General features: G+C 40.2%; 2 protein-coding genes and 6 non-coding genes across 9 annotated transcripts in view; all 8 read right to left on the minus strand.

Annotated features, from left to right (window-relative positions):
• Positions 1–46: 46 nt before the first annotated feature.
• mfsd4aa (major facilitator superfamily domain containing 4Aa) lies at positions 47–12,017 on the minus strand. The gene is made up of 10 exons (XM_071493932.1): positions 11,626–12,017; positions 9,152–9,350; positions 7,930–8,184; positions 5,958–6,087; positions 5,762–5,877; positions 5,439–5,612; positions 3,398–3,545; positions 2,686–2,756; positions 2,066–2,186; positions 47–475 (listed from the first exon to the last, which is right to left on the minus strand). The coding sequence occupies exons 1-10, from the start codon at positions 11,856–11,858 to the stop codon at positions 423–425; spliced, it is 1,500 nt and encodes a 499-aa protein (XP_071350033.1). The 5' UTR covers positions 11,859–12,017; the 3' UTR covers positions 47–422.
• On the minus strand, positions 941–1,013 carry trnaf-gaa (transfer RNA phenylalanine (anticodon GAA)). The gene has a single exon. It is a non-coding gene; the product is annotated as a tRNA-Phe (tRNA).
• On the minus strand, positions 1,175–1,247 carry trnaf-gaa (transfer RNA phenylalanine (anticodon GAA)). Its single transcript has one exon. It is a non-coding gene; the product is annotated as a tRNA-Phe (tRNA).
• trnaf-gaa (transfer RNA phenylalanine (anticodon GAA)) lies at positions 3,836–3,908 on the minus strand. Its single transcript has one exon. It is a non-coding gene; the product is annotated as a tRNA-Phe (tRNA).
• trnaf-gaa (transfer RNA phenylalanine (anticodon GAA)) lies at positions 4,130–4,202 on the minus strand. Its single transcript has one exon. It is a non-coding gene; the product is annotated as a tRNA-Phe (tRNA).
• Positions 4,391–4,463, minus strand: trnaf-gaa (transfer RNA phenylalanine (anticodon GAA)). Its single transcript has one exon. It is a non-coding gene; the product is annotated as a tRNA-Phe (tRNA).
• On the minus strand, positions 4,685–4,757 carry trnaf-gaa (transfer RNA phenylalanine (anticodon GAA)). Its single transcript has one exon. It is a non-coding gene; the product is annotated as a tRNA-Phe (tRNA).
• Positions 12,018–19,116: 7,099 nt separating the features above from the next.
• cdk18 (cyclin dependent kinase 18) overlaps positions 19,117–26,068 on the minus strand; it is a 54,838-nt gene continuing 47,886 nt past the window's right edge. For both annotated transcript variants that reach the window (XM_071493814.1, XM_071493813.1), the window contains 8 exons: positions 25,937–26,060; positions 25,251–25,371; positions 22,497–22,594; positions 22,284–22,389; positions 20,938–20,980; positions 20,751–20,841; positions 20,007–20,084; positions 19,117–19,410 (listed from right to left, as the gene is read on the minus strand). In XM_071493814.1, the coding sequence (XP_071349915.1) occupies positions 19,376–19,410; positions 20,007–20,084; positions 20,751–20,841; positions 20,938–20,980; positions 22,284–22,389; positions 22,497–22,594; positions 25,251–25,371; positions 25,937–26,060 (696 nt within the window). In that variant the 3' untranslated portion in view covers positions 19,117–19,375. The remainder of the gene's footprint in view (positions 19,411–20,006; positions 20,085–20,750; positions 20,842–20,937; positions 20,981–22,283; positions 22,390–22,496; positions 22,595–25,250; positions 25,372–25,936; positions 26,061–26,068) is intronic.

Here is a 26,068-nt window from a genome sequence, read left to right on the forward strand (position 1 = left end):
GTCTGACTGCTCCATTTGGCCACCGAGAAACCACAAAACCACAGTCTACACACACCGATGAGTCATAATTTTAGGAGAAAGAACCCATTTACCTCCACAGCTCATTCACATTCATACTGAAAAGGTATTAATCATCAAAGTGTCTCTTGAATCAAGCTACAGCAGAGTTACAATGTGCTGTAAGAAATGATTGTGCCAAAAACATTAATTCAAGTATTGTACATGCATTGAATCGCTTGTTGATCATCAAAGCTTGAAAGTAGATTTCAGGTTAAAAAATGTTCCATTGGAGAAGGCCAGCATGAAGCTCATCCCAGCACTGGGGAAAAGTGAGGGAATGTCAGGTTTCCCTTTGATCGTTCTCCATGCTGCGTTTCCATTGTCCTCACTGTGTCCACTCTGGTCCCTCAGGGAGCCTCTGATCATGAGCCTCCTGTCTTTGGCTTCTCTTTCATGTCCGTGTTTTTAGGTGAATCTGGGGAGAAAAACAATGTTTATTAATTGACTGGCAGCGGAGAGATTAACACAAGAGGACTGACATACAACAAACATAATTATCTGGGTGAGGAGGGAGGTGCCAAACCTTAAATTCCATGTTTTAAAATAGCAAGATCCTCATCTGTGCTATTCATATTTTTTTCTCTTAGCAAACCCTCCCAACATTATTGCCATACCTACACATAATTATCTTAAGGGACCAGTGTGTAGGATTTAGTTGCACCTATCCCCTTCCCCCTCCCTTTCCAAGCGTGTAGAAGAACCTACAGTGGCCTTCAGGTAACATGGAAACACAAAAGGCCCTCTCCAGAGCCAGTGTTTGGTTTGTCAGCTGATGGGACCAGGGACCTTTAGATCTTCAGTCTAATGCTCTCCCAACTGACTAACATAAAGCAAGCCCTAACCATCAAGGCAACGTTTCACAGAAAGACAGCTCGTCAGCTGCCGAAACCCGGGATCGAACCAGGGACCTTCAGATCTTCAGTCTAACGCTCTCCCAACTGAGCTATTTCGGCAAGTGCTCATACAAATATGGAGGCTATGAGGTGCAAAACACAGGCACCTTTCAGTAAATTTTTCACATAACACAAAAGTTACCTACTGTAGAGCTCAGCTGACTAACATAAAGCAAACCCTAACCATCAAAGCAATGCTTGAGAAAAGACAACCCATCAGCTGCTGAGACCCAGGATCAAACCAGGGACCTTTAGATCTTCAGTCTAACGCCCTCCCAACTGAGCTATTTCAGCATATGTACCTGCATCTACAGAGGCTACAGGGTGCAAAACATGGGAACTGTGCAGTCAACATTTCACAAAACAGTTACCAACTGTATTTCAATCCAGAATAGAAGACTCTCTAGAGCCAGTGTTTGTTTGTCTGTTCTGAGCTACTGGGGAAACATGGCAGAGCAACATGGCAGGCTGTGTGGAAGAGGCCCCGAGCCCTATGTAGATATGAAGGGTGTTATTCAAAGCCAACCAAAACACAATTCTTATTTTAAATGAAAACATAACTGAATACTATATTCCAATTCTGCCAGTAGATCCCCTTAATGCTACACATTGTTCCAAAACACCATGGTTTACCAAAACCTCTGTCACACAAAAAGTGGTAATGTTCCAAAACTTTGTAGCACTTTGAAGCACTCTGTCCCCAAAAGGCAGCCATTCCACTGCCAGAGTGCAGGGTCAAACCAGGAACTAAGACTCCACGACACGACAATCTTTAAATTAACAATAAAAACATTGATGAAGGGAATGTGTCAGCTGACAGCTAGCCTCCCCCACCTGTCGCATCTCACAACACTGGTGCAGTAATCTCTTTTGAGGAATACCCACATCCTGACTTACTCTGTGTACACTGACATGTTTTGTTTGTGTTGCTGCTGGTTCTCCTCCACCACAGCCTCTATTATTAAATCACATTGTATACATTGCCATCTCCTGTTGCTATATGACATCAGTGTTGCAAAAGAAGAACAGCCATTTTCCTCCACATACACTGAAGTCCAAGGTGTTATTGGAATTTCAATGTCTTTATTTGTGTCTATCTGATGTGTGTTTACCTGTGTGGCAGTTTCTGTGAATGTGCTGGACATAGAGGAGCAGCATGAAAAAGCAGAATCCGATGACGGAGCTTATTGTACAACACAATAGGAAAGCATAACTGCCCCGACTGTGGATCACCTACACACACACACACACACACACACACACACACACACACACATACACACACACACACACACACACACACACAGAGTGAGGTTTTAATCTCTGCAATCAACACTGGAAAGCAATGTGGCTACAGAACTGATAGCCACAGGTAGCATTGTTTCCGCTTCATTCATTCAACACAGCAGGTCACTACCGCCACACTAATCCTTGGTAACAACAATGCCCTGCTGCAGGTACTCTCTGAATGCTGCTGAAACAATTTCGCACTGACTTGGTCCACGGCAGGGTTTTCATACATTTTTCTTTCATGTTATTAAATGTGCATTACTGACATGAAAGCCTGTTCCAAAATAACAAGGCAGTGAACAAAATCAAACAAAACTGATGTATCAAAGCAGACAACAAATGCAGAAATAGTGTTGAAAAAAATCAAGTAAAAACACTGAAGGAAGAAGCGTCGCTGCAAACTAAAGGACATGTTCACACACAATCATGAAAGACTTTTTACCGATCCAACAAGCAGCTGTAGCATCATCTCTCCTGTGCTGGCACTGGTCACCAGGACAGTTGTGGCACAACCTGTAACACACAAGAGATGAACGACGGTCTACAAATGTATTAATCAATTAATAAATAAATATTTATGTAAATAAATGCTAAAATAAATAAATTAAAAAACAAATGCTGATTCAAATTATGAAATAACAATCACATAAACAAAATATGTTAAATATGTTAAAATTAAATAATAATTATTATAAATAAATTTTGATAATTAATTCAGTAATTATAATTCATTAAGGAAAGATGATCTACTTGTTGATAAAAAAAATACATGCATGAATACTTAAATAATAAGTTAATTTCAAAAATAAATAAATGAATAAATATCTAAATAAATTGTTAATAGTTGAATAAATAAATAGATATTAGTGATTTATTTCTATATTTATTTATTTATGTGTAGGAAAAGTGGAGAAGCAGAAATAAAGATATGTAAATTTGTTTAAATGTAGAAATAAATAAAATACTTTTTTTATTAGGTACTTATATGTAAAACTGTATTTGTCTCTATGTTTATTTCAACTTTTATCTGTGAATTTACATTTATATCTTGACTAATTAAGCATTTTAGGTCCTCTGTGTGCAGTAAATAATTTCCAAGATGAGTTGATACTGATGTGGGAGTGTCAGAATTTGCATCTCTGTGTTTTTTTAACCTTTGTAGTCTAGTGTGTCCTCTGTAAAGGCCAGCATAGATGGAAACACACTGCTGATGCACAGTCCTAACACGCAAGTACCAATGAAGAGAAATACACAGCTTGTGTAGAAGATCAGCAGCAGGCACTGCACCAGTATGACTCCGACCTGAGAGATAGACATAGAAGCAGAGGGTAAGCAAATGACCATGCATGAAAGTCTGTGCTTTTAGAAAACCTGCCAAAGTTCACTTGTCAACCCAAACAGAAGGGCACGGAGTTTCCATAACATGCCTAATGTGCCTGTGTAATGGAATGGAAGGACATTCATGTGAATGCAGGGAGAACACAAAAAGTTCATAACATGAATTTCCTTGTAGGGAATAAGATAAGACTGGACTAACATAAAGCAAGCCCTAACCACAAAGGAAATGCATCATGGAAAGACAGCCTGTCAGCTGCCAAAACCCAGGATCAAACCAGGGACCTTTAGATCTTCAGTCTAACGCTCTCCCAACTGAGCTATTTTGGCAAGTAACCTTTCAAATATGGAGGCTATGAGGCGCGAAACACAGGCACCTTTCAGTAAATTGTTCACATAACACAAGAGTTACCTACTGTCGTCACGATTTGAAATGCTGCATGGATATGTTGCATTGTGCTTTGCAGCTTGGGTGCGCCATTTCCATTGGACTAACATAAAGCAAGGCCTAACCATGAAGGAAACGCATCATGGAAAGACAGCCCGTCAGCTGCCGAAACCCCGGATCGAACCAGGGACCTTTAGATCTTCAGTCTAACGCTCTCCCAACTGAGCTATTTCGGCAAGTAACCCTGCAAATATGGAGGCTATGAGGTGCAAAACACAGGCACCTTTCAGTAAATTTTTCACATGACACAAGAGTTACCTACTGTCGCTATGATTCGAAAGGCTGAGCGGATATGTGGCATTGGGCATGTGGCATCAAGCCCTAACCCTGAAGGAAACGCATCATGGAAAGACAGCCCATCAGCTGCCGAAACCCGGGATCGAACCAGGGACCTTTAGATCTTCAGTCTAACGCTCTCCCAACTGAGCTATTTCGGCATGAAACCCTTCAAATATGGAGGCTATGAGGTGCGAAACACAGGCACCTTTCAGTAAATTGTTCACATAACACAAGAGTTACCTACTGTCGCGACAATTTGAAATGCTGAGTGGATATGTTGCATTGTGCTTTGCAGCTTGGGGGCGCCATTTCCATTGGACTAACATAAAGCAAGGCCTAACCATGAAGGAAACGCATCATGGAAAGACAGCCCGTCAGCTGCTGAAAACCGGGATCGAACCAGGGACCTTTAGATCTTCAGTCTAACGCTCTACCAACTGATCTATTTCAGCAAGTGCTCTAGAAAATATGGAGGCTATGAGGTGTGAAACAGGCACCTTTCTGTAAATTTTTCACATAAGGCTACAAGATGTGAAACACATGCACCTTCCAGTCAACATTGCACAAAACACGAGTTACACAAGAGTTGCCTACTGCTGTCTCTTTGTTGTCAGCACAGATGAAGGAGTAACATATTATACAGTATTGTTTGTTCACAATTCATACTGTTCTCGATATTGTTGTGCTGTGCTTTGCAACTCAGCAGGACATCATACAGATTAGAACTTCAGTAGAATTCTTAAGCCACATGACTAAAAAAAAAAGCTTGAACTCAGTGATAGTTGGTGCCAGTATTGAGTGTACATAAGTAACTTTAATATATTATTAAAATAAATTATTTTTCACAATCCCAACACTACATTTCCTTGTAAATGTATTTAGTGACTTACAATTATTTATTGTTTTGTTTTTTGATTAAGCAATTGGTGTTAATTCCATCCAAAACCAATAAACACTTCTAGGTAGCTTCAATCATGTGAAAGAAATAAGAAACTAATGGAGAAAGGCTGTGACACATAAACAAGTGAGGGAAAAACACACGACTTGACCCCTGACACTTGCCTCACTGCACTCTATAGTCAACTACTGCATTCACTTTAAGGTGGATTTGTCCTTTAAATGTGTGTTCATACCAGACTGATGGTCAGCAGCCTGGGTGATGTGTATCTGTAGGACAGGTAGATGAAAGCCAGTCTTCCTGCTGTGATGGATGCCCAGAATATACTGTCCAGACAGCCTGCAGTTTTATGACCCATCAGCAGAGGAGGGGAGACAGCGTAGGTGTAGACAAAACCAGCATAGGAGCCCTACAGGGCAAGAAACACAACGAGCAGTTAGCACAGATATTTTCAAGCTGACAGAGTTAATACTTGAAGGAGTGTGATTTTTGACACAAACTGCAGCAGTAAGTGTATATACTATGTGTATATATGTGTGTAGTGTTAGCAGGTCTCACTATAATCCCATCAGTGATGAAGAGGATGGCTCCGCCTAGAGCATGGATGATGAAGAAGGTAGCAGGGCGACCACGGAGTTTGGCAGGGTTACAGCAACCAAATACACTCCCATATCCTGTAGGGACAGGGATACTGAGAGGTATGCTGCTTCATTTGAATAGTTTGGCCACAAACACACACATACACATACATTACCTTGGCCACTGTCCCCAGCTGGGTTCGTGCTGGACAGAGAGTCCCTGTCCAGTAGACGAGGACTGTTCCTGAAGCATAGCAGCAACCTCTCATGGTACATCAGTGCAAGCACTGCTGCTGGCACAGGTAGCTGTCAGAACACACAAAGAGGCTTTTGTTAACCAGCTTAACAGTCAACGTTTCCTGTCAGCTGATTCAATTTGTGAACCTCCTCCTATAAACATAGAATCAACACTGTCTTATCTCATCCTCTGCTGGGAGCAGATCCATTTCAAACAGAAAAACTCAACTGTATTCCTGCTCGGGTGGAAGTTTACTGCTTCATCTGAATAACAATATCAAGGCTTATATATAATTCTGTGAACAAAACTGGAAACAAGGCCACAGTTGTGCGCGGCTTCGAGCAACAGCACTGTTTGGAATTTCATTATCTCATTTAAATCTATTTAGGTCATTTTGTTGAGAAATTGTCTAACACTGCATGGGAAATATTGTCATGGGATTCGTAGTTGATATAATTATGACTCAAAAATGTTTTTTCAATGTTTTCTTTTTTTCCCCCAAAGACTTTCTCCAAGAAAAAAAGTTGAGTCAGTGCTCTGAGCTTTTTTTTTGTTGTCGACCTACAGGTCCAAGATCTGATCAGTATCACCCAATAATTATACAGCGATGTTCAAAACTAAAATGTAACCATACACTTAGACAAATTGTACAATGACAACAAGTTTATCATTACCACACACCTCTAGAGCAATCGTAGCTTACCTTTTAAAGTTTTCAGTAACAGCAGATGATGGAACACATGAACGTCTGATTATTAAAAATCCCTTGCTAAATGTTTATCCTGTTTTTTTGGCCATGTGGCCTTAGGAACAGCAATGTCAGTCTGTCAAGTGTTGTCCCCATAAGGACATAAATGGGGTCGCCAATGATACTGTTCTTGCTGAATACTACACTGATTCCAAAGATTTAATGTCTCTATCAATCATTTACACCCAAAAACTTAGGAAAATTAGGTTCAGAAATCCTGAAGTTATCCTTTAAATATGAGGATGCATTGCTCGGAATTCAGTAATTATTTCAATAAGTACAAACTTATTGCTCCCTACAGAAAAGATGTCAAAAACTACTAAATGAAACCCCACTTGTAACAACTACAACTATTTTTTGCTCAGTGGAAGACACTCATTAGTCTGTATGGTGTTTTTTCATAGAATAGTGTCATCCTTACTCTTAAGCAAATCACATAACTTCACCTGGCTTTTTATCTTACCAAAGCTCTAACCAGTTCTAAGAGTTGCTGTCATGTCCCAACCACAAACCAGAAATACCACCTCATGTGTCCTCATCCTCATAATTGCTGTGTGAAGTTTTGAGTAATGGGTAAAAAGTGTTTTGTGAGATCACAACAATGACGACATTTGTCCACCAAAATCTTCTCATTTCATCCTTGAGTTCAAGTGAATGTTTGTACCAACTTCAAAGAAATTCCCTCAAGGCATTACGTAGGTCAAAAGGCCCTAACCACATTTTGTAAGGTCACCGTGACCTTGACCTTTGACCACCAAAATCTAATCAGGTCACCTTTGAGTCCAAGTGGGCATTTGTGCCAAATATGAAGAAGTTCCATCAAGGCGTTACTAAGATATCTCGTTCACAAGGTCAACAATAAGTTTTGTAAGGTTACCGTGACCTTGACCTTTGACCACCAAAATCTAATCAGTTCATCCTTTAGTCCAAGTGAATATTTGTGCCAAATTTGAAGAAGTTCCGTCAAGGTGTTACTGAGAATCGTGTCCACGAGAATGGGATGGACGGACATACGTGTGTATGTACAGATGAACAACCTGAAAACAATATGCCTCCAGCGCCAGTCAATATTTTAAGTACAATCAGTTATACTAGTGTGCATTGTGTATATTTCTGTGTCAGCACCATTCACTTGACTCATATAATAGTGCCATGAACTCACATTGATAAGAGCAATGATCCAGAAAGCATAGGACACCCTGGTGATGATGACACCCTCAGTGTGCAGAGGATACTGGGAAATGTTGTGCAGTGCAGTTCCGTGCCCTGCGAGGCTGCTGCGGAGGTGCTGTAGGTCTGAGGAAGAGGATGAGTTGGCGGTCCAGTTTGCAGCCAGAACACAGCTGTCTTCTGCCAGGAAAGGATCAGCCACCAGAGGACTGACAAGTGCTCCCAGGCCTATGAAGAAATGCAAGGCCTGGGGAGAGACATGAACAAAGATCCCCTTAAGATTATATATCAGGGGGGTCTGGTGGCCCAGTGGTTAGGACCTGGTTAGGATATCACACCTTTCTCTCTTCTCCTCATAGTTCTTGTCCATATCGACACTGTAACTGTCGTGCTTAGGCTGTGCCTCCCTATCATTCCCTATGTTTACCCAGCGTTTTCCACTTCCTGGTTTTTCATGTTTGTACTTTTCCCTGTTTGTGTGTGTAACAGAAATCAAATCATTAACGCCTGCAGCATGTAGATTTCTTTAAGTTCAAAAAAATGTAAAAAAAACTAAAACTATTTGTTTAATTTTGCACTGCTGTCACCAACATACTATATGTCTAGGAAGATATTTCGATTGTGTGAGCATCATTAATCAGTAAACCACAGATAATTTAACTTTACTTCACTACATTTATACAACATGAACAAGTATTAATTAGTGAACTAAAATCATGAATACACTTGTATTAGGCATTATGTTTAAACCATAATGCATGAGTTCTGTATAGGATTGTGTGCTACATTATTTTGGAAACTGGGTTATCTTGACGACTTGGCTGAGTCATCCTCAGAGTAGCCAACATCAGCAGCACTGTCCAGATAACTTGGTAAACTTGCTCCCAACACCATAGGCTGTTACAACATGCTATAAACTGTAGCTACTGTACTACAGATACACTGTGTTTATAAATGCTACATATTGATGAACATAAGGCAAACATTCAGATAAAATAAGCTAATCATCAATCATAAAATCAGCTGAAATAGGCCATAAAGTCACTACATTCATCTAACCTTTGTTCATATAAAAATATTGATGATTGTAGCTTTAACTTTCTTCATCAATAAAGTCAATTAACCAGAAGGAACTATGTTATTGTATTGATTGTACTTTGCGTTGGCCCACATGTTCATTCACAGCAACATTCTCAGCTGCTTCCTCCTCTGACCTGCAGGAAGATGGCCGAGTCCTTCTGGTACAGTTTCACCAGCTGCTTGTTGGCGATGGTGTCAATCACCCCCATGGCTGTGCCAGCAAGCGCCATGGCGATGGACAACACCGTCACATGGTAACATAGTGGTATGATGGCAAACACGAGCGAGATGATGAGAGTGCAGGACAAGAGAGCTGACAGGGAGAACATGAATCTGGAGAAGACACAGGGTCAACACAACACCCATGAAGTATTCAGCAGTGTATTCAGATTATAATGACAACATACATTCAGTCACTGACACTGAAGTGTAAATTAAAGTGTAAGTTAAATGGTTGTATATTCAACACATTCTTAACCTTTACTTACAAACCATGTTCTTATTAAATTGATGAGTACTGTGACTCAGCCCAGGCCAGATTAGGATCTCTAGCTTGTTGTTGTTGCAGTAAAGTCACCTTGAGGATTCTGTTGGTCCTCTAACTTTTTATTTACCTAGTAGGTTTATCACAGGCCTCCAGCCTCAGTACACATCCACATTATCTTCACCTTGTAAAGATAATGTGCCAACTTTCCACTCGCCTGGTAACCTTGTCCTACATAACTTTTAGTTTGCTGAAGCATGTTATGCATGTGATAAAGACGTATAATAAAGTGGATTAGTTAATATATTAGTAACATAATGAACTTTCATATTTTTACATAATGAGCTACTTGCAAAAAAACGATTCCCATATACTGTAACTCACATGAGTGAGATAGTTCTTACTAAGGTGGGAGTTTATATGACCGGTATGTTGACCGTATTATGAAATACACCCTTTATAAGCAGCCTTGAGTGTTTGAAAAACAGGAGTCAATCCAGCAGAACGTTAGTACAAGACACTGCGAGAGAGAGAGAGAGAGAGAGAGAGAGAGAGAGAGAGAGTGTGTGTGTGTGTGTGTGTGTGTGTGTGTGTTGTGCCATGAGAAGTTCCACTACCACAATCTCCAAGTTGTAGAGAAGTGTAGGTGGTTGAGTTGAATTGAGTTATGTGTTTTATAAGGGGCCAGTTAAAGAGGTGAAGAGCCTTTCTGCAGAGCAATATTTTTCCCAAGCAAAGATAATGTGTCAAAATCATGTTTCATTTATCAGAAATACAAGAATACCAGGATTGAAACATGTCTCCATCCACTTCACAATTTACACCACAGGCCACGGTTCAGTGGCTGCTGAGTGGCACCGACCTGAAACATCTGTCTGTCCGTTTGAATATCACACATTTGCCAGTCAAATTTACAATTCAGCCCAACTCTCAAAGGTGAGGTCTCAATGTGGTCACTGAAATACTCCAGCACTGTCCAATTTTTCATTCAACCACAAGAAAATGTAACTGTTCAATTATATTTCTTGTAATTATGACCAATTTTCAGAAATATTAGTGAGGATATGACCTTGATGTCCTGTTTGGTAACGGCCGGGGCTTTGTAGAGGTTGAACAACACATGGGCATACAGCTCTGGTCTAAGGTAAACTGGACTGTACAAGAGCATAGAGTTTCCAAAGTGTGAAGGGTTTTGTGAAGCAGTGTAAGTGTAGGAACAAGTGTTAAGTTTAAATGCACAGAGGGTAATTATCCGCTGTAATGAAGGGAAAGGCTAAATGAACTGGGTTGCTATGGAGCAGAAAAAAACACCTCCAGGAATGAGAGAGTATGATTACCGTACATGAAATTGGTATTGAACCATATTTTATAGATGTGGTCTTTGAGATATTAAACAGAAAAATTAAAAATGAGGTATGTATGCAGTATTTGAGGCACAGTCACACCAGAAAGTGGATGTGTGAAATTCATCCACACAGGTCCACACAGTGAGCGGCTATACAAACTAGACAGCTGGGAACATGCTAGTGCTAGTCAGTCACAAAAGCTCTTCAAGCTTCTTTTTATTTTTATTATTTTTTATCATTATTATTGTTATTATCATTTCTGCACTGTGTCATTTACTTGAATAATATTACTTGAATAATTGAAGTTAGCTAGCTTGCAAACTAATGAGCTCGTAAGTTATCAAACTCATTAGCTGGCTAATAACAGGACAAGTTCACACAGTTTATTCAAGAGATGCATTTGTACAATTGAAACTGGTCTCATGACTTCTCAAAAAAAAGAAGGGGAAAAAATTTTTATTTTTTAAATTAGGAAAAGTAAATAAGTATAAATGTGATGAAACAATTTTAATCATGTTTTTGAGCTGTTGAAGGGCCTTGGGACTCCAGGACCCAAAACAGAACACATTTCTATTTATCCCTCAGATATTTCAGGTATTAGTAGATGTAATAAATACGGTATATTGTGGTGTCTATACAGACAATGTTAAGAACCACAGATGTGAGGAAGTTTTTGTGAGGGCGGGCTATTACATAGATTCATTCAGATGAAAAGTTCAATGAAGTAACTGTTGAGAGATGTCAAACATCCCCCTCAGAGCTCCCTAACCAGACTCACGTTTTTTTACAGAGTCCTCCAATACTGGTGCCCAGCAGCAGGAAGAACTGCTGGGAGAAGAAGACCCAGGTGATCTGCTGCAGAGTGGACTGCGTCTGACACCTCAGGTCCAGGATGGTGGGTCCCAGGAAGGCGATGCACAGGCCGAAGCTGAAGAACACGCTCCAGTAAGTGAGGGTTTGCTGCCAGTGGCGCTTGAACAGCGACCAGATCCGCTCGTCCAGCAGCTTCATGGCGGTGTTCGGAGGAGGTTTCGCTCCTGAGCGCTGCGGAGACCAGGCCGCTGCCGGCTGCTCATTTACACCGACAGTGTGCAGCTGGATCACACCGAGAAAACAAAAGTGCAAACGGAGAAAGTAAACAGAGCTCAGGAGCCACTCCGCCTGGGAACATGCCAGTTGAGTGCCAGTTATCCTGTTGACGGACGTGACGCTGATTGGATGATGTCCCAAGGTCCCGCCCTGTTTCTAACTGGTCTCAGATCAGTTTTTCTCTGACAGATGTGCAATTTTTGAGAATAGAGGCTAATTGATTATTGGTAGCATTCAACTGTAGGGCCCCCTATTTATGATTTATAAGCACTATATAAGCATTTAACACATGCACATCTCCCTGGTGTTCTTCCTATTAAGGGCCTGTACTGAAAAATGTATCTAGTTGAATGAAGCAGTAGTTCCCGGGTCATCAAAAGCAAACTCGATGGTGTGTTCAGTGGAGGTTTTTAAATAGGAGGCAGAGGTCGGATTTTCATCCTCAAGTTCTGAATAGGTTTTTAATTCCTACTCGTCAAGTGAATGAGAGTCAGCCACAGTGGGCCAAAGCACATTCAAATGTAAACATGAAAACAGAGCAGCTCGTCTGCAGCTTGCAAAAACGTCATAATTTTTTATGTTTTTAAAAATCTTTATTTTTACTTTACTTTAGATGAGGAAATCTTTCAGACTGTCAATACTTCATTTTCCCAGAATGTATCCATCCTCTCCTGTTTAAGTACATGGTCATTTAATATTCACCTTCTTATGCAATGAGGTGAATTATTTACTAATTGCAAAAGACAATAACTGATTTCTGTCTTATCCTTCTGTTCTTGTGTCCATATCCTCTCCCAGTTCTCTTTATTCATTATCATATGCATTTTTATTATTATTTTTATTTAGTATAGTATAGTATAATAAAGTATATAGTATAGTATTTTTTATTCACATTTTTTTTTGTTTTTTGACGGTTATATTTTAACTTGCAAATGTGTTTTAGAGTATTTACCATTAGTGCTGCTATCAGTATTACTGTTCTATAGAGAGCACTGAGGAAATAAAATTACATATGTGGATGGATGAAGACCAAGTGTCTCAAAATGTCATGATTATATGGAAATATAATGACATATGAATGACAGTACACCAGTGATCAAACCAACAGAACACATGCTCAACTAAAAGACTAAAGCTGGATACACAGTCAAATGACTGTCAGCACTATGAAGATATAGTGTATGTACTATTACAGTACAATTAATAATGTCAACATCTTTATTTTGTTTAACTTAGTACATCAAGAGAGATTAATCAGCCTGTAGTTTGTCAAGGAGAACAAACAGTGTTAAAATATCAAGGTGACATTTTGATGATGGTGACTAATGAGAGACTGAACATCTGTACATTATGCTGTTCCCACTCAGGTCACAACCCTCACAGTGAGTAACATTACATGTAATTAAAAAGTTACAGGAAGTATATTGAATTGTATTCATTTGTTTATCTTCTTTTGAAAAAAGAAAATGGCATAAATGGAATAAAGTAAATTCAGTTAATATGCCTTTTGCACTTTGTGAACATGTTAGTGTCCATAAAAAGTAAAAAAACAAAACACAAAACTGTGCATCAGTTTACAGTAAAGAACTCAGTGACTTCCTTTGATGACATGCCAATAGCACCATCTTGTGTTCATATGTTATTGTACATTTGTCTTAATACTGCATGCTTCAAGAAGTACACCTTATTGACAATGTAAATAGCAAAAAAAATAAAAATAAAAAATACAATGAACAATTAAGTGTTTTCCAGAATTTTAATAGTTTATATATTCATTAATCAATCAATTATTCAATCAGTTTTATGCCAGTTGGCAGTCACAGTACATTCAATTTCTCATTTTATAACCGTGTAGACAAATCACACAAAATATCACATCTCATACAAAATCTAAACTTATCTTTTATAAAACATTTAGACATCATCTTCAGGTTTTTTCTTTATTTTATTTTAAGTGCTCTATTGTTTGTTTTTCTTAATACAGCATAAAACTCACTGAGTAAGATGAAAACATCTGTTAAAATACATATATATTATTTCTTTTTCATTACAGTATTTAAAATAGCTTCATTTACCACAACTAAACACAAAGTAATACTTCTGCCACTGGGGAAAGAGAGGGGGAGGTTTGGAAGTGCAACACCCACAGATATACATCTCTCTGAAGTCCCTGGAGGTTTGCCCTGAATTTCTTTCTTCTCGCTCCTGTAACTTTTGCTTGTGATCACTGACTGGTGATCAGACGGCTGAAAGGTCAAAACATTATCCTTCAATCAGCTTCATTCGCTTTAGAGGTAGAAAAACGTTCAGCAGCCGTTTAACTTTTACTGGCATTTATCTCTTCACTCATAGACAAACATAAAACCCCCTGACCTTCACACATACGACTCTTCAGATCAGTCTGGGGTTCAGTGCTTGGCTTAAGGGCAGCTAAACACATCCTGCTTTTGAAGGTCAAACCAACACCTCTCTGATTACTAGCTTCTCTACCTCTGGCTTCCCTGAACAGTCTGGAATGTCATTCATTTGCTACTTGATGACCTGTCTATTCAAATCTGTGGATTCAATCATCTAGAAGTGCTAAATCAAGACCAACTGCTGTAGACTTGTTGAATATGTTTTGCCTCTCATCGGAAAGGCTCCCTCAGCTCAGACTGACTGGTTGGGAGTCAAGGAATTTAACGTCTGTAAGGTCAGTCTAACGTTGAGAGTAGTTAAAAGTTCACATGTCAACATGGAAATCACCTGCGAGTCATTAAACCTGTGCATGTTCTCCTCTGTTGGTGTGTGCACACTGTCCCCAACAATTTCATATACATACTGGCATGAACTGCGCTCTTATCTTGGGCACTGTGACCCAGCGGTCCATGAGAAGGCTGCGGTACAAGGAGAAAGCAGGGGAAGTTGTTCTTCCCCTGTGGATGTGACAGTAGTAAAACCTTTATAATGACTGTATGTCACCACTGTGCATGCTGCATGTGTGTTGCTATGTTTTCTGGTCTTCATAAATACACTGGTTAACTGACTAGTAGAGTAGTCGTAGTAGTCGTAGTAGATGTGTTTTGGAAGAAAAGGAAGTGATAGAGTCAGGGACTCAAATCATCAGTAGAGGTACTTCAGTAAGCATGGCTCGGACCGCAATGTTTCAAATTTTGGAAGGCATGTGCTATGTCAACAATGACCTACTTGAAGAGGTTTGTGTGCATGTGTATTTGCAGAGCATGCAACAGGGCCGAGGTTTGCTTGAAAGGGCGTATTTTGTAAAAGGTGTCTGACCATGTCTCAAAGCAAAAGCGTTCATACCTGTTCCAAACAGGCATGCTGTAAGATGAGATGAAAAGCCTGCCACCTTACAGATGGGTGAGAGTCTGTCCTTAAAGGCTTTCATGGCATTGCACTTGGTTGTACACCGAAAAGTGATAAAAGTGTGAAGAATGAAACTAGTTCAAGCCCTGTGTGAAGTGAGCTACTTTGTCAGATGTTCTGTTGTTTGAGAATATTGTTGGTTGCAGCTGTTGCAGCTTGCCCAAATCTGATGTTGGAAAGGTGTGGGTGTTGTCCAGGGGCGGACTGGTAATCTGGCAGACCGAGCACTTTCCTGATGGGCTGATGTGCTTTTTGGGCCAATACATCCTTTATTATTTGTCTGACCGGCCCATAAATCTCGTAGATCGGCAGCCCATTGGGCTCAGGCTGGCTCCATCACATATTTAAACACCTTCTCCCTTGGTCTCTGTGCTGGTGTAATGCATTCATCACAAAAAAGTCAGCACAGGCCCATGAAACACCTAAATCAGCGATCAATTGGTTCATTTTTTAAGTTGACACTGGGGCGGGCTGCGTGCGGTTGTATGTGGTGGGCCGGTCTGGACCAAAATGCTAGGGTCAATTTCTTGTCCCAGTCCGGCCCTGGTGTTGTCTGATGATCTGACAAACACTTTGTTTGAAGCATACCGGCCCCTTGGGCCAAATGGCATTCATGTTCATTCAAGTTATGAAGCTGCAAGTATTCTTCATCAGAGGTGCTTTTTAGGCAGTTGATGTTACTGAAATGATTATCATATCATATCTCTATCACTGATGTTCAACTTTTCATGATGGTTTGAGTGTGGCAATTCTGAACCAAGAGCATAACCTGGCTCTATTAGTCATGTTATAGTTGTTACAGTCACATAAGTCAAGGTGTAAGTGGGTCTTCAACTGCCTGGGAAGGGAAGTCAGGATGGCATAATTTGCTGAGTAGCAGCCTACTTGACCCCTTTGTTGAGCGATGGTTGCTCCAGTTTGACATCCTTCACTGCTCGTCCAAACCATCTGTACTGTCTACCCATATTTGCACAGTCATCATCTACAGGAAGTGGCACTCCACAATGACCTTAACAATTCTAGTTAGATAGATTGAGAAAATTCGGATGTCCAGTAGCTGCACAATGTAGATTAGTGAACCATCCAAACATTCTCAATGTGTGAATGACCCTACATTAGTTTAATGCTTGGGAAGGGGTCCATGCTTTCGTTTTCCATTCTTCACACAACCACTTTGACATTTTTCATATCTACAAACAAGTGCAACACCATTAATGCCTTCAAGGAGAGACTGCCCCCATTATCCCTATTAAGTGCCCATCAAGCATTTCCCATCAAGATACATAATGGTAATGAGCTAGTTTATTTGAGGCTTACTTCACTCTGGACTCCACATGAATCAGTCACGACTGAATGTCTTCAAAAATCTACAGCAAGTCCAGTTGCTTTTCATGTAGCATTTCTAGATGGCTTATGACCTGCATTACTCGTAATATTCACACACATACTGTGGATTGAATCATGATTATATACAATAGAAACAGTCCATGACCAGTCCTCCGTCTATCTTACTACAACAAATTATGAAACATATTTGGTCCACATATAACTCAATCTCAAGAAATAAGTAAATTAATGATGGTGATATTTTTATATGCAACTTCTTATCTATATGTCTGCTGCTCTAAAAGCACAGCACACACAGTGATTGGAAGAATGATGGTTATAGGAAGCCACTGTTGTATTCCACACAGACTTTAGTGTCTCTTTCATATTGCTCCGTTGATTTAACACACATCATGATCACAGCACATTCACGTGGCCCAACCCCTTGTCATTGGCTTACATTAGGACCCGTCCCCAGCACTGGACATGGAAAGAAAGGATTGAGACAGAGTTAGGAGAGAGGAGAGTGTATCTCAGCCACAAACCCCCATCACTTTTGTGACTACAGATCATTTCATCATCTAGGGCAGAAGCATAACCTCTGGGCTCAATCCCAATCAGTCACAAAAGAACTGTGAGGGGCAAGTTTCAATTTTTTTCCATTTGTATCTCTTAACAGATGAGTGTGTTTTTTACTATATGTGTTTTTTCACACTGACTTCAGTGGATCTACAGCTGAAAGCTGCTCCCCAGCAATAGATGTAATAGAGGTGAGCAAAACATAAGGGGTAATTATGACTCCTATGGAGAGTAATTTGCTACGAGAAAGTACCTGTAGAACACACTTTCCCACACTTTTACTGGTCTAAGGTTAAAGGGTTTTGATACAATATGGGGTCATATTTTAAAACCATGTTAGGTAAGACACAAAGGGAAGGGAGCAGGCTTCAGAGGACACTTTTGGTTTGTGCAAATAGGAGACTAAGAAATACATACACTCATATTGAGTTATTTACAGACACAAAGCAAATGCCTCCTAACACGTTGGCTACACTAGATCAAATATAGATTCTTCACAAGCCAAAATATCATGCACAGTTTACTAAGGCAACTTCAAAAACTGGAGTGAAAGTCAGCTGTTAACACTGTATGGAACAAAAACCCCACACTGCGCTGAAACACGGGGTAGCAAGGCAAATCTGCCGACATGAATCCGTTTAAGTGTTATATTCATGAAGGAGTCAGATTCTGTGGTGGGTTAAATGTCTTCCTCGAGTGAGCAGAGGTACCGTAACTGAACAGTGTGTTGCTACTATTTCAATGTCTGTACTACTTGTGTATTTACAACTTCAAGACTGTCAGGTCACATAACATACTGTATCCATAGCTGCCAGACTGGGGGGGATCTTGTGACCTGGAACTAATTTCATCACAGATAAATCTGATTTGGTTTAAATTGCACCAGTTTATGAGCTAGCTATCATACCCAGGAAGCTAACCATTGTTACCTAATGCATTAGCTCCATACATTAGCTAACATACAGTATGAGGTTGAACCTTCATCATTTGTTTTAGAGGTCTGCAGAGGTCGTGATAACATTTTGCTTCGTAATTAGCCTGTTAGTTCCTAAAGAGTTAAATGTGCTATCTGTTTGTAAAGATACACACCCTGAGTTTGTTACTTAGCAAGTGCCTAATACCACAAAGGAGGCATTTTACAAGCGAATTCCAATGTTTTCAGATTCATATGTTTAAATTTGACTTCTTAAGAATTTCTCGCCCAGATTTTTACACCTGGTAATATGGAGATGTTTTGAAACAACATTTAAATATTCACACTGGAAAATTTCCATAAAGCACAAGTGAACAGTTACTAAATAAATAAAATCTGATAAAGAAAATAGGGTGGAGAGAGTTCAGGGAACTTAGTACCAGAACCAGAAAATCCCAGAATGAGGATGTTGAGCCAGGAGCAAATTTGGAGGCACCACTGGATGCTAAAGCAAAATCAGAGCATGCATCTTTGAGCTACATCTTTTTGTTTGGTTTAGAGATATGCCTAAACATTATTAAGACATAACATTTAGCAAAATTTGAAAAGAAATATTAACCTCATAAGATTTTACGTAAAACTGAAGCAACCTCCATTCACACCACAACCCTCCTGTGTGTTTGTCCCTGTGGTGTTCAGTCAATACGTCTGCACACCTGCAACTGTGCAATGGTTCCACATGTGGTAGCTACCTTAGGTTCTATGTCAGGCAGTTTTAGTTAGCGGCCCATTCTGTATTGGGTGGAAATGTGTCAGCAGGACACTTAAATCTCTGGTGTCTCTGGTGCAGCTGAGTAATGGCAGCATGTTCAGTGTTGCTGATTGTGCAAATGTGTGCAAATATGTGTGTATTTGTGTGTGTGTGTGTGTGTGTGTGTGTGTGTGTGTGTGTGTGTGTGTGTGTGTGTGTGTGGAGGAGAGTGTGTCTCAGCTCAGTCAAAGTGCAGTACACATTTATTTCCACAAACGCTGTGTGTCTCCATGGTCAGCTGCCATGGAAATGAGTGAGTGCACGTGTGTGTGAGTGTGTGTGTGTGTGTGTGTGTGTGTGTGTGTGTGTGTGTGTGTGTGTGTATACATGCAGGTGTGTGTATGGAGCTTGTGAATGAACTGAGCTGTGTTGGCCTTTGTGCTGTAGTTTGGAAAGGCAGCTCCTCTTTTCTGTGTGTCTCTGTTCCTCTTCTGTGTGACCTCTCTAGAAGATGCTTTGTCTCCGGTTCTTTCCTCGACCTGACGAGAGACAAAATGAGATATCACTTACTCTAAAATGATGATGATTCATCGTTGAGAAGCACCAATTTAAAACAGAGGATGCAGTCTAGTTTCAGAGAAGCAATGACTCACACTTTTCTCTTGAAGGACTTTTTCCCATGTAAGCTATGTCAGTTTGATGCTACTTGCTACAACAGGTGAAGTATTACTTTAAAATAAAGCCATAGTGAGACTTATTAAGTGTATGAGGAGCTTATTAGAGTGTAGATTGGTGACAGTAATTGGCTTTAATATGTAAACAACTCCTTGTTTTTTTTCATAGTCTTTCCAGCTCCTGTGAGACTCCTCTCTGTGGTATTTTATTTGTATCTGAATAAACAAACTCAGCGTGCTGGTTTCCTGCAGAGTTTTGCCAATTAGCAAAATGCGTCTGTTGACACTTTAGCATTTCAGATGTTGTGGTCAGGAACAAGCTGGGTTTACTTCTGTTCCCGCGGCTATCATTACAGACTCACACTTCCTTTGAAACTTTCGTCACTCTTACGTGTGAGAGTAATGACTTGACCACAGCTTGTAGTGAGGTCATATAATGTTACGTGTGGCCGGTACCTTACCCAGAGGCTGGAACACAGAGCTGCGGTGGCCTGGGTCCTTCTGGAGCTGCACCTCTCTGAGGGAAAACACTGAGGCAGCTGAAACAAAAAGAGCAAAGAGATGTATGCTGCCTCTTATTTGAAACGAGACATGCACTTGCAAGTTTTTTTTTTGTTTGTTTTTTTTGTGACACCTAAATGGAACAGAGCCATGGACTTTTATTCCCATAACACGTCACAGAGTCTGCCATGAAAAGGAGACTGTGCTTCCTCCTGCTGCCTTCAAGCATCTGTTAGTTTATCTTATATCTATAGTATATCTGTTAGTGAGAGTAAATCGGCAGGTACCATTTTCAACAGGTGATAACAATGACCGGTGGTTGAGCTAACATGCTACATGCTAATTATGGACAAAACACATAAATGAGGCAAATAATTATCCACATGTAAGGTTAGAAAATATCTCTGACACAATATTTGGCACTGGTGCACTCAGAAGTTCAATTCAAAGAAAGCCACAGTTTTTAAACTAACAGCATTTTCTGTTCTTTTCTGAATTTCTTTTGTGCAAAATGACCTAAAACCCCAGGATTCAATTATGCTTTCCTTTTTTTTTTTTTTTTAGAAAGGCCACTGCTGAAATGGAAGTGGAGTCTGCTTTTCACAGTCAGAGTTTCCAAAGAACTGTGGGCCTTAAGTACACCCGAGAGGCTTTTACAGTGTGTGTACAGCGTGTGTGTGTGCGTGTGTGTGTGTGTGTCTTACTGTCTGCCAAATTGTGTATGTTATCCCCCAGACTGAGGAAGTAGGGGTGTCGTAGAGCGGCTTCAGATGAGATTCTGCTCCTGGTGTCATACTGCAATCATAATACAAAGGCAGCTGATTAGACCACCAATGATAAGGTCTGTGTCAAATCCAGGTGAGTGAAGGTGATTGAGCTTTTGTCTCCTACCAGCAGCAGAGCAGACAGCAGGTCAATCCCCTCTGTGTCCAACCTGATGGACACAAAGGAAAAAGTTCAGCTTGTACTTTAGCTATTCAAGGGAAACTTATGATAAAACAAAACTGATTTTTTTTTTTTTTTTTTATGTTCTGGATTTTTTAAATTATGATTCTGTTTTATGGTTGAGCCAAAAGCTAAGTATTTAAGGTTTCCTCCTTATCTTGTTGGTATACTTAAGGAATCACTTAAAGTCAGTTAAACCGTTGCACAAAAGCCTTTAGCAACCAAACGAAGTAAAAATCCTAAGGTACGTCTATCTTAACCGCCCACATCATGACTGGGTTTATGGTGATAAAATAAAGAACATACACATCCCAAGAAGAGTGGGAGAACAGTAAAATTTTACTATTTTAAAATCTCTGTTACTGCTGTAAAATACTTTACTTTTTTCCCTTAGTTAAAGACACCTTTTAAGAGATTCTGTGAAACACCCTTAAGTAACTCCCCCAGCTAAGGAGAAATTTAACAATAAGGACATATACTTGTATCTCTAAATGATCTATATTTTCATGGTGATGCCACCACGCAAGTGGCGAGGCTCCACACATGGCAATGTCACTGTCCACGATTTTGGTCCAGACTGAAACAGCATCTCAACAACTATATCACCATGAAGTGCTGCACAGACGTTCATGGTCCCCAGAGGATGAATCCTATCGACTTTGGTGATCCTCTGATTTCTTCTAGCACACGAGGAGGTCAGACCTTTAACCTGTCCAAAATGTTGGTATACATTCTGGTTGAACTCTAATTTATTTGTTGATCTCTTAACTTTCCATCCAAAAACAATCAGGTCAAAATTTTAATTTGTACAGCTTGGTTTATTTCCATCAACCTAAAGCAGTAATTTGCTAATGTAAACATGCTAATACCTGTGGTGGAAACTAAGTACATATAGTGAAGTACTCTATATTTTGAATACATATTTTGTATTAATTAACTTTGTGGAATAAACAGTACAATATTTAACCAACAATTAAATCATTAATATAGATTAATTACCCAGCTTTATATAGTTTAAAGTACCTTAAGTAGAATTCGATGGTAACATTTTTGTAGTGTATTTTGGAGCACAGTACACAGTGGTACTGCAATTTTTACTTCAGTTAAAGATGTGATTACTTCTGCCACCACTGGCTAACATGCTAAACTAAGGTGGTGAACATAGTAAACACCACTGGTTTGCATTATCATTGTTAGCACGTTTGCATGGCAACATTAGCATTTAGCTGAAACTACTGCTGTGTCCAGGTCCAGCCTCACAGCCTCTTGTTTGTGAAATTTGTCAGTGATACCTGGGCACATGGTTGATGAGAGCTTGAGGTCTGTATTGAGGGAAGAGGTAGGACCTAAACTCCTCATTACTGCTGATACCAGGCCAAGTCTCTTCTGTTGCAGTGCCTGAAAGACAAAGAAGGGAGGAGATATATAGTCATCTACTCTCACAGGACTCAATTACATAACTTGTTCTCACATCATATTTGTCATCAATTATGTTGTTCTCTTACCCATGAGCCTAAAAATGAGATGTAGCTCCTCCTTCACAGTGGCACCAGGAAACATGGGACGACCTGTTGCCATCTCATACAGGATACAGCCCACGCCCCTGGAAGAATAGGGAGGAGATGAGGTCCAACATATTGGAAATCTAGGTGAAGCCCTGCTCAACAAACACGACACACTTCAAAGCGTGCTGATCCTCCGTGCAAACACGTATGGTGTGTGTGTGTGGGCACAATGCAGCCTTTTGTTCTACCCAGGATGGCATGTTGAGGAGGTGCCGTGTGGCCGGATGAGAGGATATGTAGCTAGGTGAGCTCATAAAAGGCTGCTGTGTTGCTAGAGAGCCACAGTTTTCTCACCATGGTAAACTGCTAATGAGCAGAAACACATAAAGACAACAAATGCAGATGAATTACACTTCACTGTGTGACTAGTGACTCACCTCTCTGCTAAGAACTTGGGTGATTTTAATAGATTTGCATGATTCCTGGAAATCCTGGACTACCCTCAAGCTGTTAGATATTCATCTAATTCACCAAATATGAGAGAGTGCAGGATGCCAGCTGTCTTCAGATCCAGGTAAAGGTTACATGACACTGCCTGTGTGTGGAAATATTAGGGGTGGGCAGATCAATACCTAAAGTATGAGTATTAATAACAATAAATCTCATTTTGAGTATTGATACTAGTCTCATTGGGATCGATGCCAAAGCAATCTCTCTCACACATCAGATCAGGTTCTGGGCACATTAAGATTATTTATTGCATCTAGTTTTTACATCTATGCTGCTGTTGTGTGCAGCGGTCCGAAATTTCCACACAACACAAATGTATTTACCATTAAAACTGTCTTGTGTTTTAACATAAATATGATGAACAGACAAAAGTAAAAAGTAAGTCCTGATGTTTGGCAGATGAAATGGCAGTAAAAGTGGTAATATATTCACAAGTACCCAGTCAATGACAAATTCACCTCTTAAACCACAATTCACTTCTCTCTTCTACATGTTTCTATGTTTAGTTTCTTTTAATAAGAAAAGGTATTGGTGTGACTATCAATATTGTGGACATGGTATTACTCAGTATCATAGGCTTTTAAGAGCTAAGGGTCAAAGTTAACGTCATTGGTACTGCTGTTTATGCATTTTGCAATTTACAGGTTCTTATAAAACGGAAGTGTTTCCAGGAGAAACAAAAAAGTGATGAACCCGACTGGGATGCACGTGTTCAATGCTTTGTGACTTTTGAAGTGTAAAGCATATGCACACGGATTATATATATTAGGTTAAATGTTTCATAATGCATCCATGCAATTGTGTCCCAGTCCAGTTCATCACTTTTTGTGTCGCCGGGAAACACTTCTGCTGTGATCTTGTAGTGCGTCTCTGTATTTGGTTGCGTTGTGAGTATTTGCATGGCATGTGCTGTCAGACTGATGAAGATGTTCTCTGAATTTGCTTGTGTTTAGTCAGTTTACATGTGTTTTCTTAAACTGTTTTGTGTTGAGCTCTTAGGGCCACCGTACAAACTGGACCATGACTGGCTTCAGAACTGTTGAGATGTCACAAACTAATTCTAGTAGGTTCACATGTTAAACTCAGCGCAGAGAAACTTTCCTCCCTTAGCAGATGAATGTCAGACAGTAAAAATAAACAGTAAAAATAAAACATCCATGTGAATTAATGATCAACAAAAGTCCCTAGAGAGTAGCTCATGAAATTTGTTTCTGGAAGAATGTTGACTTATCAGATGGCAGTCAGGCCTTTTAAAGACTAATGAGATGAAACTACATCAGGCTGTCACACCTGATGGACAGACCACAGGCAGGGAGCACTCAACCGCAGCAGGCAGATGCAGCGAGGAGACTTCAATGACATGATGATGAAGACTTACAGGGAAACGGACAGACAGGTACAGGAATTAGAACATACTATGATATGGGAGGGAGCAGGTAGAACAGGCAGGTTCAAATATGGCCTGGATAACTGAGAAACTGAGAGTGGGCGTGGATCGCCAGGTAACTGGGACAGGATGGAAAATCTGAGGGCATCTGGTGGACGGCTGTGGAATGACAGTTGAGGGGAGTTTCATATAAATCTCAGGGCCTGAGGGAGTGAGACTGTGCTTGACAGGGACAGAGGGGCAGACTGGTCAACTTTGTAAGGAAGGATCATGACACAGGGAGGCGCAGAGACACAAAAAACAAACACAATTTGCTTTGACAAAGGAAGGTTTCTTCGTTTTCTCCTACTTTGCACTCAATATGTTGTTTTTCCCACCTTATACTAAGGATATTGCTTTCAATGTGGCGAGTTAATATTTTCAGCGTTCTTTCCTTAACAAAGAGTGTTTGAAATATTCAAATGACAAACATGGTGATGCAGGACCCTGACATATGTGGTGGTCTTTTATATTTTGTGTATTTTAAGTGAACTACACACACAATCCTTTGAAATACTCTTGAAAGTGCTCCAGGGGAAGGTTTACTGAACACAAATACACAACTCTACACAATATGTACAGTACATTGATTGTTGCATCACATTTAAGCCTGCTGAACTAGCTGCGTGTTGTATAATATCTCTGTATCAAGCCTCTATGAGGCCTCGGTTCGCACTTCTGAGACATTCAGTCACAGAACATAGTGTTTGCCCCGGCCAGTAGTTGCAGTGCAGTGTGTGTAATGCAAAGTGAGCAGATGTTCACTGTGGCACCGGGGATCATCTGACACTGTGATCAAATATCCATGGAGTGCTCACCACATGTCGATGGGTGTGGAGTACTCTGTAGAGCCCAGCAGCACGTCAGGGGGCCTGTACCACAGAGTGACCACCTCATTGGAGTAGGTTTTGGTGGGGACAGACTTGGCCCTCGCCAGACCTGAACAACACAGGGTTTAAGGCCGTGAGACCTTAGTAACAGCAGACTGCGGCAGAATTGTGCAAATATTCAACCTTTTTCCCTCCGACTAAAATTACCTTGAAATGACTGAAGTACTGTGTGTCAGCACACACTGATGTACAAAGAAACATCAATGCAGGAACACCTCACAGCATCTTAGCCTTAACAGCTACACACTGTGCTGTGCTTTGTCTTAGGTGATACAGATCAGCGTCACCCAAGACAAATATTGGAATATTTACTATATCATCTCATTTGCTTTGTTTTTTTTTTGTTTTTTTTTTAAACAAAACAGTCAAAGAATTTTAGTGGGTTTATCTTCCAGCTCAAAACTGAGAAAACTCAGAGAGAGGGGCACAGTTGCTAGGATACAGCAAGTAAGAGTGCTAAAGTAATCACGAAGTAAGATCTCAGAGTGGCAGTAAAATATAATTGGAAAGGGATTGTAGCAGGAAACAAGTTTTTACAACCACATTTGCATTGCATATATATATTTATAGACAAATATTTAAATATATATATTGAGTGTGTGCTGTTTTCCTACCAAAGTCGGCTAGTTTGAGCTCGCCCTTATCATTGATGAGCAGGTTCTGAGGCTTTAGGTCTCTGTGGAGGATTTTCCTCTTGTGGCAATAGGACAGACCACGCAGCAGCTGGAACATGAAGATCTGTGGGA

The sequence above is a fragment of the Trachinotus anak genome, unplaced genomic scaffold, assembly GCF_046630095.1.
Source record: "Trachinotus anak isolate AG129_WGS33_773 ecotype Australia unplaced genomic scaffold, CSIRO_AGI_Tana_v1 ptg000013l, whole genome shotgun sequence".
Classification (NCBI taxonomy): domain Eukaryota; kingdom Metazoa; phylum Chordata; class Actinopteri; order Carangiformes; family Carangidae; genus Trachinotus; species Trachinotus anak.